The sequence below is a fragment of the Lucilia sericata genome, unplaced genomic scaffold, assembly GCF_015586225.1.
Source record: "Lucilia sericata isolate MDLA Ls3-8-SP2 unplaced genomic scaffold, ASM1558622v1 Contig000368F_arrow, whole genome shotgun sequence".
In the NCBI taxonomy this organism is placed as follows: domain Eukaryota; kingdom Metazoa; phylum Arthropoda; class Insecta; order Diptera; family Calliphoridae; genus Lucilia; species Lucilia sericata.
This window is the reverse complement of record NW_023994387.1, coordinates 305333-326038: the sequence shown is the minus strand read 5'-3', so window position 1 is coordinate 326038 and position 20706 is coordinate 305333. Positions and strand designations below refer to the sequence as shown.

At 29.0% G+C, this 20706-nt stretch overlaps 1 protein-coding gene across 1 annotated transcript in view; it reads right to left on the bottom strand.

Annotated features, from left to right (window-relative positions):
- Positions 1-20706, bottom strand: part of LOC119604171 (protein ECT2) — a 55107-nt gene that overhangs the window by 18508 nt on the left and 15893 nt on the right. The window contains 1 exon segment of the mRNA XM_037956645.1: positions 7622-7847. Within this exon segment, the coding sequence (XP_037812573.1) occupies positions 7622-7847 (226 nt within the window).

Genomic DNA, 20706 nt, shown 5'->3' with positions numbered 1-20706 from the left:
ATAATTAGACTGCTGTCAATTTTGATTAACTATGAGATAAAACAAAATAACACCTCTTTTGGTTAAACCCTTTAATTATTTATTATTCACACCGCTACAATTCATACTTAAATAGTATCTCACATATAAATATGTATCTATATATATCTCTTTTGTATTTTCTGTTTTATTTTTGTGTATTTTTCAACACTTTTACTTTTCATATTTTAACGTATTGGCGCCAATAGGATTTTTGCCTTCTTCGTCTTCTTGTACATATATTTCTGCTAATTCTATTTATTTAATTTTACGAAATAAACCACAAAATAACCAAGCAACACCATGAACAACGCTAAAAACCGAAAACAATTCACTTTATAAGAATTGTATAAATTTGATTTAAAGATTTGACAGAAGAGGTAAAATATAAAGGCCACCATCATCACCATTACCCACATCGGCAACCAGCAACACTCACTCACACCCAACAGAATTATGATAGAGACAACGCGAACACGAATTATTATGAGCAATTTTCCCGTGAAATTATCATAAAAATTTCGAGAAGAAGAAATAAATTAAATGTGTGATGTTGAAGATGTTTTTTTTGCTTTGCTTCGATATAATGAAGAAAATACAATTTATTGTCATCACAAAAATGTATGACAAGGAAAATAATTTTGTGTGATATTTATGGTGGCGGAATGGGTCGAATAATTTTTGCACTTCTACCTATTCTATATCAATGCTGAAATCATATAATCTTAAGCTATGTATACACTTTTATTAGATCATACAATCTTGTCAGACAAATGTTCCGAAAATGTCAGAGAAATCATTGTCAGTGCATTGTAAAACAATAATATTCTGACAGAACTAGAAAAAAATAGAACTAGAACAGAACAGAACTAGAAAAAAACAGAACTAGAAGAGAACTAGAACAGCACTAGAATAGAACTAGAATAGAACTAGAACATAACTGGAACAGAACTAGAACAGAACTAGAACAGAACTGGAACAGAACTAGAACAGAACTAGAACAGTACTAGAACAGTACTAGAACAGAACTAGAACAGAACTAGAACAGAACTGGAACAGAACTAGAACAGTACTAGAACAGTACTAGAACAGAACTAGAACAGAACTAGAACAGAACTAGAACTAGACTAGAACAGAACTAGAACAGAACTAGAACAGAACTAAAACAGAACTAAAACAGAACTAAAACAGAACTAGAACAGAACTAGAACAGAACTACAACAGAACTACAACAGAACTACAACAGAACTACAACAGAACTACAACAGAACTACAACAGAACTACAACAGAACTACAACAGAACTAGAACAGAACTAGAACTGAACTAGAACAGAACTAGAACAGAACTAGAACTGAACTAGAACTGAACTAGAACAGAACTAGAACAGAACTAAAACAGAACTAGAACAGAACTAGAACAGAACTAGAACAGAACTAGAACAGAACTAGAACAGAACTAAACAGAACTAGAACAGAACTAGAACAGAACTAGAACAGAACTAGAACAGAACTAGAACAGAACTAGAACAGAACTAGAACAGAACTACAGAACTAGAACAGAACTAGAACAGAACTAGAACAGAACTAGAACAGAACTAGAACAGAACTAGAACAGAACTAGAACAAACTAGAACAGAACTAGAACAGAACTAGAACAGAACTAGAACAGAACTAGAACAGAACGAGAACAGAAATAGAACAGAACTAGAACAGAACTAGAACAGAACTAGAACAGAACTAGAACAGAACTAGAACAGAACTAGAACAGAACTAGAACAGAACTAGAACAGAACTAGAACAGAACTAGAACAGAACTAGAACAGAACTAGACACTAGAACAGAACTAGAACAGAACTAGAACAGAACTAGAACAGAACTAGAACAGAACTAGAACAGAACTAGAACAGAACTAGAACAGAACTAGAACAGAACTAGAACAGAACTAGAACAGAACTAGAACAGAACTAGAACAGAACTAGAAGAACTAGAACAGAACTAGAACAGAACTAGAACAGAACTAGAACAGAACTAGAACAGAACTAGAACAGAACTAGAACAGAACTAGAACAGAACTAGAACAGAACTAGAACAGAACTAGAACAGAACTAGAACAGAACTAGAACAGAACTAGAACAGAACTAGAACAGAACTAGAACAGAACTAGAACAGAACTAGAACAGAACTAGAACAGAACTAGAACAGAACTAGAACAGAACTAGAACAGAACTAGAACAGAACTAGAACAGAACTAGAACAGAACTAGAACAGAACTAGAACAGAACTAGAACAGAACTAGAACAGAACTAGAACAGAACTAGAACAGAACTAGAACAGAACTAGAACAGAACTAGAACAGAACTAGAACAGAACTAGAACAGAACTAGAACAGAACTAGAACAGAACTAGAACAGAACTAGAACAGAACTAGAACAGAACTAGAACAGAACTAGAACAGAACTAGAACAGAACTAGACTAGACTAGACTAGAACAGAACTAGAACAGAACTAGAACAGAACTAGAACAGAACTAGAACAGAACTAGAACAGAACTAGAACAGAACTAGAACAGAACTACAACAGAACTACAACAGAACTACAACAGAACTACAACAGAACTAAACAGAACTAGAACAGAACTAGAACAGAACTAGAACAGAACTAGAACAGAACTAGAACAGAACTAGAACAGAACTAGAACAGAACTACAACAGAACTAGAACAGAACTAGAACAGAACTACAACAGAACTAGAACAGAACTAGAACAGACCTAGAACAGAACTAGAACAGAACTAGAACAGAACTAGAACAGAACTAGAACAGAATTAGAACAGAACTAGAACAGACCTAGAACAGAACTAGAACAGAACTAGAACAGAACTAGAACAGAACTAGAACAGAACTAGAACAGAACTACAACAGAACTAGAACAGAACTAGAACAGAACTAGAACAGAACTAGAACAGAACTAGAACAGAACTAGAACAGAACTAGAACAGAACTAGAACAGAACTAGAACAGAACTAGAACAGAACTAGAACAGAACTAGAACAGAACTAGAACAGAACTAGAACAGAACTAGAACAGAACTAGAACAGAACTAGAACAGAACTAGAACAGAACTAGAACAGAACTAGAACAGAACTAGAACAGAACTAGAACTAGAACAGAACTAGAACAGAACTAGAACAGAACTAGAACAGAACTAGAACAGAACTAGAACAGAACTAGAACAGAACTAGAACAGAACTAGAACAGAACTAGAACAGAACTAGAACAGAACTAGAACAGAACTAGAACAGAACTAGAACAGAACTAGAACAGAACTAGAACAGAACTAGAACAGAACTAGAACAGAACTAGAACAGATAAAACAGAACTAGAACAGAACTAGAAACACAACTAGAACACAACTAGAACGGAACTAGAACAGACCTAGAACAGAACTAGAACAGAACTACAACAGAACTAGAACAGAACTAGAACAGAACTACAACAGAACTACAACAGAACTACAACAGAACTACAACAGAACTAGACAATCGTGTAAACACATTAAATTGCCACGCCAATTTTCCTACAATCGTCTGAACTGACAATTTACCTGTTGCTAACAATTTATAATTGTCATTTGTCATGCGAAAGATATCTGGTAACTTCGGACCGTGCAATTCTACCAACATACATACATCCAATCCGTTAGATATCTGGGACCATGAATCATAACCAACATAGCAATAAACACACATTGTTAAATCATCATGGGTTTCTGTTACGGTTCGTGAGGAGTGTTCCTATATAGTTTTAAAATGTATCCGACAGATAGCGCATCAGTTTACTCACTAAAAAGATCATTAACAGTTTGGAGCCAGTAACTCAAACTGGCTAGTTAATTAACAAAACATTTATTTTAAAAAGGATTTAGACGAAGAACATCTTGATTATAATCAAAAAAAAATATATTTTTATTTGCAGATTCCCTTTTTTGTTACAAACTATAAACAATACATAAAATACCCCTTTGAATACTATAGCACCTAAAGGGTATTATCATCATAGCAACACCCTAATTTGATTGAGCGATACAAATAGACAAATGTGTAAAATTTTTCTACACGATACAAACATTTCAATGGTAATTTCTATACATTTATAATTGATTCAAATCAAACATATTTAAAAATTGCAAAAATTTTTGATAATTAACATAAAAATCTATAAAAAAAATAAGGTATAAATAGTTCAGCAGTTTTAAACCTATAAAACTCAAGGTAATAAAAATATGATAAATAATATCAATATATTTTTGAATTATTACAAATTAACTATAAAACAAAATAAACTTTAAAGAAAAATATAACAATGACTACTTTTTGGAATTATGCTTAAGACATTTTGATTAATAACTTTTTTTATTATTAATGAAGCGATTAATTGTTCTAATTTTAAAACAACAAGCTGCTGAAAATTATAACAAATAGCTACGAAAATTAAGAAAAACATATAAAATAAAAGAGGCAAAAGGTAACATTTTTTTGGGGAAAATAACGTATACAAAATTTAATATTATAAAGAAAACAAATATTTTTAAAGCTATATGTATTATTAATCTCTTTTTTTATGCAAAAAAATAAAAAATCGTTTGTCATATAAAAATAGCAAAGCTGGCACATTAATTTTTTAATTTTAGATAATAAATAAATTTTTTGAAAAATAACACACTGCAGCACCTCATACACGTTTCTAAGAAAAATATTTGATTTTCAGTTTAATTTTATAAAAAAAAAAAACCCAAAAACATTAAAGGTAAAACAAGCCATATAAGTCAACGAAAGAATTAATGAATGAATGAATTAGGATTTTATTTTAGATAAATTTAAAAATAAAAAAAATTACTGTGAAAATTTCTTAATATTCAGCATAGATTTTTTTTCTAGATGTCAACTGTTTACAAACAAATTAGTTCTTTTTAAATAGATTTTGAATGAACAATAGCATCACTTTGTCATTCTATTGAGGTGTTGCAAAAATCCCCTTAAACCTCGAGATTTTTTATATAGTATATTTTAATTTTATAATGAATAAGTTCGAATAAAATTTAGAAACAAATGATACATGAGTTTTATCTCATATTCATGAACTTGTTGTATGTCTAAATAGAAAAAAAACAAACTGTTTACTTATATATGTATGAGAAATGTTCAGGAACGTTAAAATCAACATATAGTTTTGACTATAGACTGGTTCGTTCCCATGACAATTGGATCTTCACTCCGGAACGATCCGAATCTTTCAGGGCCAAAGTTTATCAACTTAGCAACAACTTGATACAGTCGAACTATTACAACTATAGTCTGAACTATAGATTGGTCTATAGTCTAACCTATAGATTGGTCTATAGTCTAAACTATAGACTGGTCTATAGTCTAACCTATAGACTGGTCTATAGTCTAATTTATAGACTGGTCTATAGTCTTATCTATAAACTGGTCTATAGTCTAATCTATAGACTGGTCTATAGTCTTATCTATAAACTGGTCTATAGTCTAATCTATAGACTGGTCTATAGTCTAATCTATAGACTGATCTATAGTCTAGTCTTCAGGCTGGTCTATAGTCTACTGAATACGGGTATATATAAAAAATTCACTAGTATATAGACTATACTATAAAATGTCCAGAGACATCTTTATAATCTAAACTGTAGATGGGTGTATAGTTTAGATTATATACTGGTCAATATCATAATCCATAGACGGGTCTATAGTCTAAACTATAGATTGGCCTATAGTTTAATCTATAGGCTGGCCTATAGTCTAATCTATATATTGGTCTATAGTCTAAACTGTAAACTGGTCTATAGTCTAAACTATAAACTGATCTATAGTCTAAACTATAAACAGGTCTGGTCTATAGTCTAAACTATATATTGGCCTATAGTCTAATCTACAGACTGGTCTACAGTCTAATATGTAGAGTGGCCTATAGTATAAACTATAAACTGATCTAACTATAGACTGGTTATAGTCTAAACTATAGACTGATCTACAGAATAAACTTTAGTCTGGTCTATAGTCTAATTTATAGACTGGCGTATAGTGTAAACTATATACTAGTTTAGTCTCTAAACTATACACTGATCTATATTCTAAACTATATACATGTATATAGTATACCCTATACACTGGTCTATAGTCTAATCTATAGACTGGCCTATAGTGTAAACTATATACTAGTCTAGTCTCTAAACTATAAATTGCTATATATTTTAAACTATATACATGTATATAGTATAAACTATACACTGGTCTGTAGTCTAATCTATAGCCTGAACTAAAAACTGGTCTATAGTGTAAACTATAGATTAGTTTAGACTCTAAACTGTAGACTGGTCTATAGTCTAATCTATAGACTGGACTATAGTTTAATTTATAGACAGGCCTATAATCTAAACTATAAACTGGTATACAGGCTAAACTAAAGACTGGTCTAGAGTCTAAACTATAGACTGGTCTATAGTGTAACTTATAGACTGGTCTATAGTGTAACCTATAGACTGGTTTATAGTGTAACCAATAGACTGGTCTATAGTGGTCAATAATCTAAACTGATCTATAGTTTACTTATAATCAAAACTTCAGACTGGTCTCTAGTCTAAACTTTAGTCTGGTCCATAGTCTAATCTATAGACTAGGCTATACTCTTATCTATAGACTGGCCTATAGTCTAAACTATAAACTGATCTACAGTCTAAACTATAGACTTTTGTACAGTCTAAACTATAGACTGTTCTACAGTCTTAACTATAGACTGTTCTACAGTCTAAACTATAGACTGGTCTATAGTGTAAACTATAGATTGGTCTATAGTCTAAACTATTGATTGATCTATAGTCTAAAGTATAGACTGATGTATAGACTTGTATAATTTAAAACAACAAATGTTAGAATGACAAACTACGTTCTTAAAAAACATATTGATTTAAATATTTTAAAAAACAATTCGTTTTCAAACATTTTACTAACATAAAATTTATGTTTTTCATAATTAAACATAAATATTTCAATGTGTTCTTTTGGGTAAATTAACAATATTTAAAATTAAATTGAGCATTTAAATACATTTGTCGTGTTTCTTTCTTTTCCTATTAGAAGGGGCTGTCTTCTATAGTGGTTTAGTTTTAAAGTGTAAAAAGTGTATAAAACACTTTTTGGCAAAAAAAAAAAAAAAAAAAAAAACTTGACAAAAGGCCCTCATGTATAGAAATAAATTAAAAACTGGCAAAAAAACAACAACTCACAACAAAGAATCGCATTTGTAATTATTCTACTACATCTAGTACACAGAATACATATTTGTTAATTTAAATAGCTACAACATGTTAATTCTATTATTTTATTTTCAGCATTTAATATGCTAATTTTAAGACAATAGAATATAAATAAATAATTTATTTGCAAATTAGTCATGTTGTTTATTTTGTTATTATAAGAGGCGGACAGACAGAAAATTTGTAAAAATTAGTATTTTCATGTTGTATAATAAAGTAATTTTAATGTTTATAATATATTTATTTTTTTATTTAATATAGTGTCAAAACTTACCATTGTTTACTTTTATGTATGGCATCATACACAGGACTCTCGAAATCATTTAATATAAAATATGTTCGCCAATCACAATCGTTAATAAGTTCCAGACCAGTTTCCGATGTTATGATGGGAACACCAAATGTTTGGGCAGCTTCAACAGTCGTCGCATCATTTATCACATCACCCACCAGACAAATGCGTAAATTTTCCGGTGAGGGAGGAGGTGAAATTGACATTTCTGGAAAAAAGTGAAAAAAACATTTATTTATTAGCATTTATTTATAATGAACTTTAAATTGTTAAATTAGTTTAGAGTTCAAAAACCTGCGATTAGTAAAAAACATTCACTTTTAATGTATTTATCACTGTCTGTGGTATCATTTGCTAAAAAAAACATTTCCTCTGATATATGAGTTCAAGAAACTTTATGGATATAGTAATTTTCTACTATATCACTCTGTTGAAAAATATCCTTTTAATGGTTATAAGTACCTTTTCCTGGTGTCAGTTTTGTGTTATCAGAAGTTCAAAAACCTGTTATGTATTTGTAGATAATGTTGTGTTTAACTTCCCTTTGTTGACAATTGTAATTTATAATATGATCCTTTGACAATTTATCTGACCTCTTCTCATTACAAAAAAGAAATCAGTTCATGAACCTATAATTCAAGATAATGTTCAATTCAAGATAAAGTACTCTCTTTATAATTGTTTAAATGATCCTTTTTATAAGTATTGTAACGTCATTATGATTATTATGTTACGTCATTTTAATTCAGTGATAATTTCTGTGACCTTTTCATTTATATATAGTTCAAAAACCTCCTCTCTTTTCTATAACTACAGATATTTGTCAAACAGATCCCATATCCTCAAAAGTTCGAAAACCTTATAAATTTTAGTTAAAAATTGTTTTCAATTAAGAACATAATTTATAATTCAGATATGTCTCAATGATCTTTTTTATATACTTTGAAAATATCATTATTAATTCCTCTCTGGGACAGTTTTGCCGGTCTTTTTTCATGTTATCAAAAGTTCATAGAACTCTCAAGTTCTAGTCAAAAATTATTTTCAATTAAGAGTTGCAGAACGTTAATACTTTGCAAAAAAACTGAGCTGGAATTAAAGGTGGGGGTAATTCATAAGTTTACATGAAATTATAGTCTTGACTATAGAATAATCTATAGTCTTGACTAGACTATCTATAGTCTTGACTATAGACTAATCTATAGTCTTGACTATAGACTAATCTATAGTCTTGACTATAGACTAATCTATAGTCTTGACTATAGACTAATCTATAGTCTTGACTATAGACTAATCTATAGCCTTGACTATAGACTAATCTATAGTCTTGGCTATAGACTAATCTATAGACTAATCTATAGTCTTGACTATAGACTAATCTATAGTCTTGACTATAGACTAATCTATAGTCTTGACTATAGACTAATCTATAGTCTTGACTATAGACTAATCTATAGTCTTGACTATAGACTAATCTATAGTCTTGACTATAGACTAATCTATAGTCTTGACTATAGACTAATCTATAGTCTTGACTATAGACTAATCTATAGTCTTGACTATAGACTAATCTATAGTCTTGACTATAGACTAATCTATAGCCTTGACTATAGACTAATCTATAGCCTTAACTATAGACTAATCTATAGCCTTGACTATAGACTAATCTATAGCCTTGACTATAGACTAATCTATAGCCTTAACTATGGACTAATCTATAGCCTTGACTATAGACTAATCTATAGCCTTGACTATAGACTAATCTATAGTCTTGACTATAGACTAATCTATAGTCTTGACTATAGACTAATCTATAGTCTTGACCATAGACTAATCTATAGCCTTGACTATAGACTAATCTATAGTCTTGACTATAGACTAATCTATAGTCTTGACTATAGACTAATCTATAGTCTTGGCTATAGACTAATCTATAGTCTTGACTATAGACTAATCTATAGTCTTGACTATAGACTAATCTATAGTCTTGACTATAGACTAATCTATAGTCTTGACTATAGACTAATCTATAGTCTTGACTATAGACTAATCTATAGTCTTGACTATAGACTAATCTATAGTCTTGACTATAGACTAATCTATAGTCTTGACTATAGACTCAACTATAATCTTGTCTATAGACTCAACTATAGACTAATCTATAGTCTTAACTATAGACTAATCTATAGTCTTGACTATAGACTAATTTATAGTCTTGACTATAAACCAATTTATAGTCTTGACTATAGACCAATTTATAGTCTTGACTATAGACCAATTTATAGTCTTGACTATAGATTAGTCTATAGTCAAGACTATAGATTTGACTACAGACTAATCTATATTCTTGACTCTAGACTAATCTATAGTCTTGAGTATAGACTAATCCATAGTCTTGACTATAGTCTAATCCATAGTCTTGACTATAGTCTAATCTATAGTCTTGACTATAGACTAATCTATAGACTTGACTATAGACTAATCTATAGTCTTGACTATAGACTAATCTATAGTCTTAACTATAGGCTAATCTATAGTCTTGACTATAGACTAATCTATGGTCTTAACCATAGACTAATAGACTATAATAGACTATAGACTAATCTATGGTATTGACTATAGACTAATCTATAGTATTAACTATAGACTAACTATAGTCTTGACTATAGACTAACTACAGTCTTGACTATAGACTAACTATAGTATTGACTATAGACTAATCTATAGTCTTGACTATAAACTGATCTATAGTATAGTCTTGACTATAGACTAATCTTTAATCTTGACGTATAGACTGATATATAGTCCTGAAGTATAGATCAGTATTTATAGTATTGACGTATAGACTGAACTATAGTCTTGACTATAAACTGACCTATAGTCTTGACTCTTAACTGATCTATATACTGATTTATTGTCTTGATTACAGATTGATCTATAGTCATGACTATAGAATGATCTATAGTCTTGACTATAGACTGGTCTATAGTCTTAACTATAGACTGATCTATAGTCATATGTTTCATGCATAAAACATCCTTTCGTCACGAAAGTACTCTTTGTATATGAGAGTGAAAACATTCGTCACTTTATTGTTATGAGCGAAAGCTCTGAAAATATTATTCAGTGCAAATTTTTAAGGCAGGACATCTCCAATTCTTTTTTTTATAATTTTATGTTCAAACATATAACATAATTGTTTCCGCCAAGAAAACTGACGCATATTTCCCAGTAATAATCGTTTCTCACCAAGTTTTTTCATATATAAATAATATAGAACAGGATGTTAAATATATATCATACAAAGCTACTTATCAATGAGCCCACGCAAAAATTGACTACATAACAATGAACTTGAATTGAAAATTGTCATTACACACACTCACACCTATCCATTCATACATCCATCCAACCAGCCATCCATCCATCTCTCTCATACGTTTCATGCATAAAATACAACACCACACAACAATAATAAATTCTATTATAAACACACGTCCATATTCATACAAATAGTACGTACTATATACTATATAGAAACATATAGCACAACAACTATAGTACGTCGACAACGAGAGTACATGCAGACATGTGTAAAACATATTAATGTAATCTTTTGAATTGTTGAATAAGAAGAAGAAAAGGAAATTAAATAATATAAATAAAAAGAAAGAAAAACAGCAACACAAACTAACAAACATTAACATAAACTTATTTAGTACGAGCGTACAAATAATGTATGGATTTATGTCGATGTACCGAGAAAGGTACGTAAGTTGGTACTTATTTTAATGTATCTATGAAATTGTTGTTGTTGTTGTCATCGTTGTTGTCTACCATTTGCACCAGGCACCATGTGTACCAGCTGTTTTTCTTATTATTTTGGTTTTAGTATTTCTTTTGATTTTTATGTTTTCGGAAGATCTTTGTAGTATAAGTAATCAAATGTTGAATTATTGAGAGAACGAGGGAGGGCTAGAGAGAAGAAAGGAAGCAAGAAGAGTGTCATTGTTGATGATTTTGTTTGTTTATTTATCATTTTCAAAAAACACAGAGTGACAAATATTTATTTGTGGAAATATAAACAAATTATATTATTTGATAATTGGCTTTTAAACATAATTGATTTTAAATTATAGTCTACAAGGGGCAATAATTTTTATCTTGAAATGTATAATTGTATTTTATATAATTTTATACGCAAATCAAGATTCTCAATGACTTTTTAGAAGTAAAATGTATAATAAAATTAATTTTGTCATTTAGTTGGTAAAACATCGAAATATCGGTCGTAGACCCACAACATCTAAGACGACCTAGCTACATATGAATGTATTTCTGTTTATCTATCGGTATAAAGCACAAAATGATCAAATATTGGTTCAAATGAAAAAAAAAAATTAGAAAAATATCCGCCCGTCAGACGTTTAAGACCATTTTATATGCAATGGGTGGACATGGCGCATCAAATAAGTTAAATTCATTTCAAAGCTGATTATTTTTTGTTCATGATATTTATCCCGATGTTGTCAAAGTACGCTTTAAAATAATTCTCTCTCAAAACCGACGCTGTCAAATGACAAATTTTCCGAATTTGCGTCTTCACTTTATAATCGATACACTTTGCTTTACTAGTGTTTATAAGTACATTGTGGACATTCAAGCCTTTTTTTTTTTGAAGGGTCCGATATGAAGCCCGATCACAACGGAATTCGGCAGAGTCATCAAGGCATCTGTTGTATGGGAACTAGATGATTTATACAACGAAACCTACTCCTTGGTCTAATTTTTTTTTTTCAATTTCTTTTAAAAACCTAGTCTATATAGGCCATAACCTAGCCTATATAGGCCATAATCGGTTATAAATTTCTACATATAATTTTCATCAAATTATCTTGAAGATTGCTGTCTGTCGAATCATAAAATCATTCTAAGCCAATAGGTCAATACTTACATATTTCAAGCCGAATCAATTATTATTTTTTTAATAGAAAACATTCTTTTTAAACTCTGCAAGTTTAACAACTAATATGAAAATTAAAATTGTAATATACATTATTAGTCACACTGTATGTACTACGTACACGGTCTACATGATTGACAATCACTAATGTTGTCTTCAAGATGAACTAATACAAAAATAAACACAAAATAAATATACTAGAAATATTTTAAGCTAAAAAACATAAAATTTTAACATTTAAAATCATTTTTTTTAAGTGCGAATATACCCATGTAGACTATGAAAGATAATCGAAATAATTATTAATATTCAATCAGGCGAATAATAAACGTGACAAACTATACACATTCTTAGAATTTTCCCGACCTCCGCCTCTGTATTGAAGCGTTATTGATAGTTTTATTTTGAATTAAATATAATGTTTTTTAATAGTTTGTTTCGTTAGAAAGAGTTATTTTAGAAAAAATTTCGGGAAATCTTTCACATTATAATGAAATTATAAATTTTATTTATATTAGTTTAGTTAAAGCACTTGAAAGTTTGTCGTATAAATTTTGACATCACTGTCATATGTCAAATGTTGGGTAGTGATGCCAGACATGTTTCGATTAATGTTTTTTTAGTTCAAAATGCAAAATGCAAAAGATTCAATGCATTTTCGAATTTTATTAAAAAAAAACTCTACCCCCAGGTCTAAATAAAGTCTTAACTAACTTTTTAATCGGATTAAAAACTTATAATTTAAAAATTTATATAAATAAAAGCTAAAATTCAAGTATGTATTTGAACATGGCTATTTAAATTTCACCTTTTTAAACACCCTGTCTATTTATAAATATTATTAAAAGATAGAATAAAGTAATTTAAACAATTTAAACCGTACACTATCTAAATAAATAATAATAGTTTGTCGCGTGCCATTAATTTAATGTTTATTTAACTAAACCGCCTGTTTATCAGCTGCTTTTATGGAAAAATGTGTGTTTATTTATTCTATTCTATTCTATTCTATTATGGAAAAAGAAAATTTTCGTTAAGGGAACAATGGATAATGTTAGTCGAGGTTTGTTGCTTGACTTTTGAGTATATAGGATAGAGGGAAAAGAGAAAGAGAAAGGAAAAAACATTCTTCTTTCCTCTCTCTCCAACTTATTTTTTAGTGAGTTTCGATCTTAGAATGTAAAATCTAATATATAAAAGGAAGTAAGTAAGTCGGAAAGCAATGGTCAAAACACTAGTTCAGATATTTGAACAAGTTAGAGTTTTATGTACCACTTATTAAAACATGTGTCGTAAATTTTAATTTAATTTCGGAAGGATGTCATATGTATATATGGACCCATGCCATACGTATATGTGTATTACCCATTTATTGGATGTTTGTTGTTTAGTATTATATTGATATTAATAAAAGCAGGAGGTGATTTTTGGAAAAGGGCTTTTTATAGGATGTTTCATTAAATTATGGACCGACCTTTACAGAATTTGAAAAAGACTTAACTTATTTCTATTTTTTAACGATTTATTGCCAATAAACTAATTTCCTGTAAAAGACGTTATATTTTAGACCGATCCTTAAGATATTGGGTAGAGAGAGAGAGAGGGAGATGTTTGCATGTTATATAATAACGTTAAGGTCATTCTTGGAATGGGGTCTTAGTTTTAGTTCGCCATACTTTACAGTACAGGGGCCTGTCACAGAATTTCATTCCAATCGGAAGTGGAATTATATTTCTTTCTCAAAAAAGGAAACCGACAACTTTTTCGTAATAAAACCCCTTCAAAATTTCAAACTTGAATTGAAATTTGTTTAAAGTTATGGGTTTTTAAAGTTGCAGTCAATTTATTTACGAAGTTATAATTCCACATTCGATCGGAATGAAATGCTATAAGAGGCCCCATAATTTATATTTATATAAATTTATAGCTGTTTAAACTATATTTATAATGGGGCCACTTATATAGGGACTATCGTAGACAGATGGATGGATAAATAGACAAACGAACATGGCTACATCGGAAAGATAAATCAATGTACCAAAAAATTTTGAACCAAAACGATAACTTTCTAATAAAGAAAATAATAAACAATAGAACTGCATTAAATTAACAATTTCCAGATGAACCTAAATTATGCATAGATAATAAAATATCGTTGATATAATAATAAATTGTTAATTTATGGCCACAAATTAAGCACAAGTCTAGAAAACAAACTGCAAAAACCACAAAAAATTAAATGTACAGTTGAGAGTGAGTGTAAATGAGTAGGTGGAAAAATTTAACCTCAATTTTTTGTTTGCATCTTTTTTTATTTGTAATTTAAATTAAAAATAATTAAATTTTTGTAATAAATTGTATAAAAACCCAACCTAAGGTAAGCAAAAATGGATTCTGCATTAATTGTTTAGCAAATGGCAAGTTTGTAGCTTAAAATAATATTTTTTCAGGAAAATTATTTGAGAAAAAAAACATTTAAATAAATATTTATAAATTAATATTTATAAATTAATAACAAGCAGAAAATGCAGAAGTTTTCTGTCTAATACTTTATTACAAATCAGGCTAACAAAAAAAAAACATTTCCTATAAAATTTATGAACATCTATCATTAAGTTATTATCTGGTATAATTGATATTTGTTTTGTTAGTGGAACTTATAGAAGAACTGTACTTGTTTATTGAATAAATTTTGAAAACGTTGTAAAATGAAAAGAAAATATTTAATAATAAAATCATTGATTTTTTGTAAATATTCCAATGTCTGTTTTTCAAAAATAATTTTTTGGTGGCAAACAATGGGAAATCGGAATTGTTTTGGAATTTTTTCCGTTTGGTTTGTAAATTGCATGCGTCAATTGTAACGATTATTTATTCTTTAGTTTTTTTTAGAATTTTTTTATTGAAACATCTAACGTTTCTGTAATGCATTTGCAAAAGATGAGCAGCGTTTGTGTTGTTGTGTTTGATGACTGTGCTGCGGCACTGTCTTTACACTTGTAGTTTTTATATGTTATTTACTGAAGACAGTTGGGTTTAAAGAAATAGCATAGATTTAAATGAAAAGAATTAGAATAAGTAACTACACAGAGGGAAAAAGAAATACACACGCCTGGTACCAAATTGACACCAAACTGTATAGTGTTGTCGTACGTATGTATATACTTTGACAACGGATGTTATTGACAAATCATAAAACCTTTGGTATCAATTTGGTACCAGGCGTGTATATTTCATTTCATCCCTATGTATACCTCTGTGATAGTTTAGTTTCCCCCTAGGAAATTATTAGGAAAATTTCGGCATATTTGAGACTCGAGCCGTTCCGCAGGGTAGATCTTCCCTGCGGAATTGTCATGGGAACGTTAATGATTCAAATGAAGGAACTCTTAATTCAATATTTCTGGTCTCTGGATTAAATATTGAATAGTTTGTGTGTAATTGTTTAGTTCAATTAGATTTCTACATTTCAAATAATTTGTGCTATTTCTATGCCCTTCACTGTAGAAGATAAATTTGCAAGTAGTCTTTATGGAATGTATAGAAAGACAACAATAATAAGAAACAAAAAATTGCACTTGAATTTAGATCTATAAACAAACTAAATTTAAATGTTCATTTGCTATTACTTGCTCTTTTCTTGATACAAGATCATGTATGGAAAAATTTTGATCATTTATGTTTATATATACGAGTGATTCCCAAACGTTTTATTAATAACAACAATTGTAATTGCCACCTCAATGTAAATATTATGATTATTTGAAGAAATTAAATGAAAACGATTTATTTTGAAATAACCTTGATTTTTAGTCATTGCAAAAAAAAACTAATCATTTCAACTGATCTTTAGATGATCAAGACATACATATTTAATATGAAATCAGTCATTTTATTTCCTTAATTCGTTAACTATCAATATAATTATACCCTACTGGGGAGGGTATTAGTATACCGATCGACTCAGAATCACTTTCTGAGTCGATTAAGACATGTCCGTCCGTCTGTCCGGCTGGCTGGCTGTCCATGTAAACCTTGTGCGCAAGCTACAGGCCACAATTTTCAAGATAATAAATAAGCAATTGTTGAAATCGGTACATTATTTCACCTAGCCCCCATACAACCTGAACTTCCGATTATTAATTTATAACTACGTCAAATATACTACTATCTCTCCAAAAATTGGCACAACTAAGTTTTATATAGGCATAATGCCGATTTTTATATTGATCGGCCGTCGTTTGACCCTAGCACCCATACAAACCCCCCTCTAAAAAATAACTTAAACGTCCAAAAATTAAAAAATTAACCATTAGTATAGCGATGAAATTCAGCATAATTAACCTTTATATAAAAATACATCCATCCTCCCGATTTGTTGAGGATCGGCCCATATTTGACCCTATCTCCCATATAAAGCCTCTTTTAAAAAATGTTTCATCAATAAATTGCTTAAATACATCGGAATTAAGGCAAAATTCAACATAAAGTTATAAATTAATATTTTTTTTAATTTCCTACTTATTTTTTCTTAACTTCAAAAAGGAAGTGAAAATGTTTTGAATCCACTTCTCAAGCCGAGACCTTGTAGAAAAATTATTAAATTTTTACAACAAAAAATCGCTTTTCAAGCAAAATTGTTGCTATTTTGAAAATTTAACCATAAAGAAAACTATTGTGTGGGTTTTTCCACCAATGTTTTTCACTCGAAATCACTCGTTATGAAAGATTTTCTTAGAAATTTTACATTTTACCTACTAAACGCGTTATTTTCTACATTACCCGGATTTGCCACCCAACGTTTTTTGTGTTTGTTTGCACCATTAAGCGAAAAATAAAGTGTGCATTGATTAAGAAAGAAAAGCGAGATAAATTTTGAAAAAAAGGACTAACTATTATCCTTAAAATGTTTACAATGAAGTCTAGTGAGAAATTTTTAGAGTACTAAATGGTGTTTAAAACGGCGTATCTAAAAACCAGGTAAAATAATTTTGTTAAACAATAAAATCATACATATTTACTTTTAGTTATCTGCATAAGGTAAATAGCAAACTTTTTTTGTAAGGAAAAAAAGACACTGAAAGGATAATGTAATGATTTCCTTGAAAGGAATATAATTTCAAATTTTGTAAATACATATGTAGTAGAGTTTGCCAAAAGTATTTACAAATTGAAATGTTAAAAGAACCTTCTTAATCATATCACCAACAAAATTTGAAAAAAAATCTGATCTAAAGAATTGAGCTTAGCTGAATCCGAATATTCTCTATCACATAAGGTCTTCAAGATATCGTGTCCTGAAGTTTGAAAAGCAATATAAATTTTATTGAATTTATAATTGTTCACATCTTGTCTTCAAGATACCGTATCGTGAAGTTTGAAAAGCAGTATAAATTTTATTGAATTTTTAGTTATTTCAAACTAAAGATTAATATATCTCAAAAAATAGAGATATAACAGAGATTAAACATTTATTTTAAAGTCATTCAGATTACATAACAATTTTCATAAATTTAGTCTATATTTTAGTTTATATTTTTACTGTATATCAATTTAAATTAACCAATTCTAGAACATAAAAGTCTAACTCATTCGCTTGAAGGGTCAAATGTCAAAATTTTTAATATTTTTTATAAGAACAGTCAAGTTTATCGTATAAAATTATGTAAATGTTTACAGAATGTTTCCAAAAAAGATCAAATCTAAACCATTTTATTAAAAGGCCAAAGGTCAAATTTGTACATATTTTAATCTTAAAAATTTGTCAAATTTTGGTCAAAAGATCAATTTCATATGTATAAATATTCTTATTTTAAAGTTTTTTTGCGAAAAATTGTATATATTAAAATAATTCACCTTTGACCTTTTAATGAAATGGATTAGATTTGACCACTTTTGTTCAAATACATACTTAATAAATATTTATTGAATTGAATATTTCAACAAAATCGGTCTAATCTTAAACATTTGATCAAAAGGTCAAAGGTCAATTTTTTTAATATTTTGAAGTTTTCGGGTTTCATGAAAAATTTTTTTAATTACAAAACATTTTTAGAATATTTCAACATTAAACAAAATCGTTTATACTTTATATAATTCTCTTGAAAGGTCAAAGGTCAAAAAATGTTTGAATATTTTGGGTTCTTCATAATAAACGGCAAATTTAATTAAACAAAAAAATTGTTAAAATAATATTTCAATTAGAGTTAGCTGTAGTATTTTAAGTCTAAATTAATGCACAAATTCGGTGTCGCCCAATCTCTTGAAAGGTCAAAAGTCAAATTTATATTTTCTAAATAAAAAACATTAAATTAATAAAAGAAAATCCTCAGAAAATATTCCATAAGGTCCTGAGATTTAAAATTTAAATAAATATATCCGGAAAGTATTCAGAAAAGTAGTGAAAGGGTAAACATTTCCAAGTTCTTTTAAATCGTTATAATACATAATTCGTTACGAATTGAGTTATGATTTTTGGTATTTGTTTAATCAAGAAACAGCTGATTCGATGGCATTAATTAAATTTTTCGATTGCTGCAATGTAAATTCGATTAAATCAACCAAATATTTTGCGTTTGAATTAAGCTTTAGTAAACAGAACAATAAAAGTTGGTTGCTGTAACTAATTCAATGGACAACAAATTCGGTTCTATATACTAAATGTTAGTACTTTTCTTTCAAAACCTTTATACTTAAAAAATGGTTCCATGGATCGAATATTATTACAGCAAAAGGACATCCCAACTTTTCAACTTTATTCAAGAGCGCTCAATTTATCAATAGTAAAAATTATGATGAACGTATCCTGCCGATTACAAATTTGCACTCAAATATTTATACATTTCAGAAAAAATCTGAATTGGGGGTGATGCAAACATCGTGCGAATAAGTTTAATCCAAAATCCATAGATATTAATTTTCATTAAAATAGTTTTTTGTTAAAAAATATTTCCTTAAAATTCATAATAAAACCAATATTTATATTTCTATAATTTTTCACAACACTGTCCAACATACATACTATAATTTTTGACAACACTTTATGCTTTTAATAAACACAGACATGTCATGTCTAATCAATATAAAACGATTTATTTTCTTAACTTTTACGCAGTGTTTTTAAATATAAAAAATAAAAATATTTGAAAAAAAAAAATGTTTAAGAATTTTCTTAATTGATTAAAATATATGTTTGTATTCTATTTAACAATAAAAACATCCGGCCCATCAATATGCTCTTTTATTTTTATTCTTATTTTAATAATAATTTAATTTATTTGTTTATTTTTTTAAATTTATTACATTAATTTTTTATTTATGTGCGTTTGTTTGTTTTTAAACATTTATATTTTTTACTAACCATAACACATTTTGTGTTTTTTTTTGCTTTTCCAAATGAAAACACTAATAATTCGTAACTTCGAACTTAAACAGCAAATAATGTTTGTTTATGAAAATTTAATTAAATTCTAACACAATTTTGTAAATGATGAAAACATTTTTGCAAAATGTTTTATTTTTTCTTTTCGTTTTATTTGAGTTTGTTTGAAAACTTCTTAAGCGATCAAGCGTAACGTGTCGGAATGAGTTACAAATGAATACTAAAGGTAAGCAATAAAGTAATTTTGGTGGTAGTTATCGGGCAGGAAGAGATGTAGAGAGAGAAGAGAGAGGTAGGAGGAGAAAGAGAGAGTTTTTTGGTTGACTGCTTAGTTTAAGTCGGTCGCATATGTTTTAAGGCTCTATTAAAGCTACTTAATAATTGACCACGAAGTAGGTAGGAAGCATATGAACAAGGACTAAACATTTTGGTGGAACTTACATGCAAACACATGTAAAACAGATGTGTGTGTGTAGAGTTTCGGATGTATGGGAAGGAAAAGGAATCTTATTCTGTTTAACTGCAACAAGTGCGAAATTGTTGTTGTTAATATTTCGTAAAAAAGTATGTGAAAAGGAAGAATATGTGTAGCAGGTGCTTTAGTTAGTTCCCTTTAGCTTAGCTTTAAAACTACAGGTGAGATTATGAAAAGGATTCATGTTTATTGCTGATCTCTTTAGTACTTAAAACCAAATGTTGGGCTTTAAAATGTAGTAAAGCTAT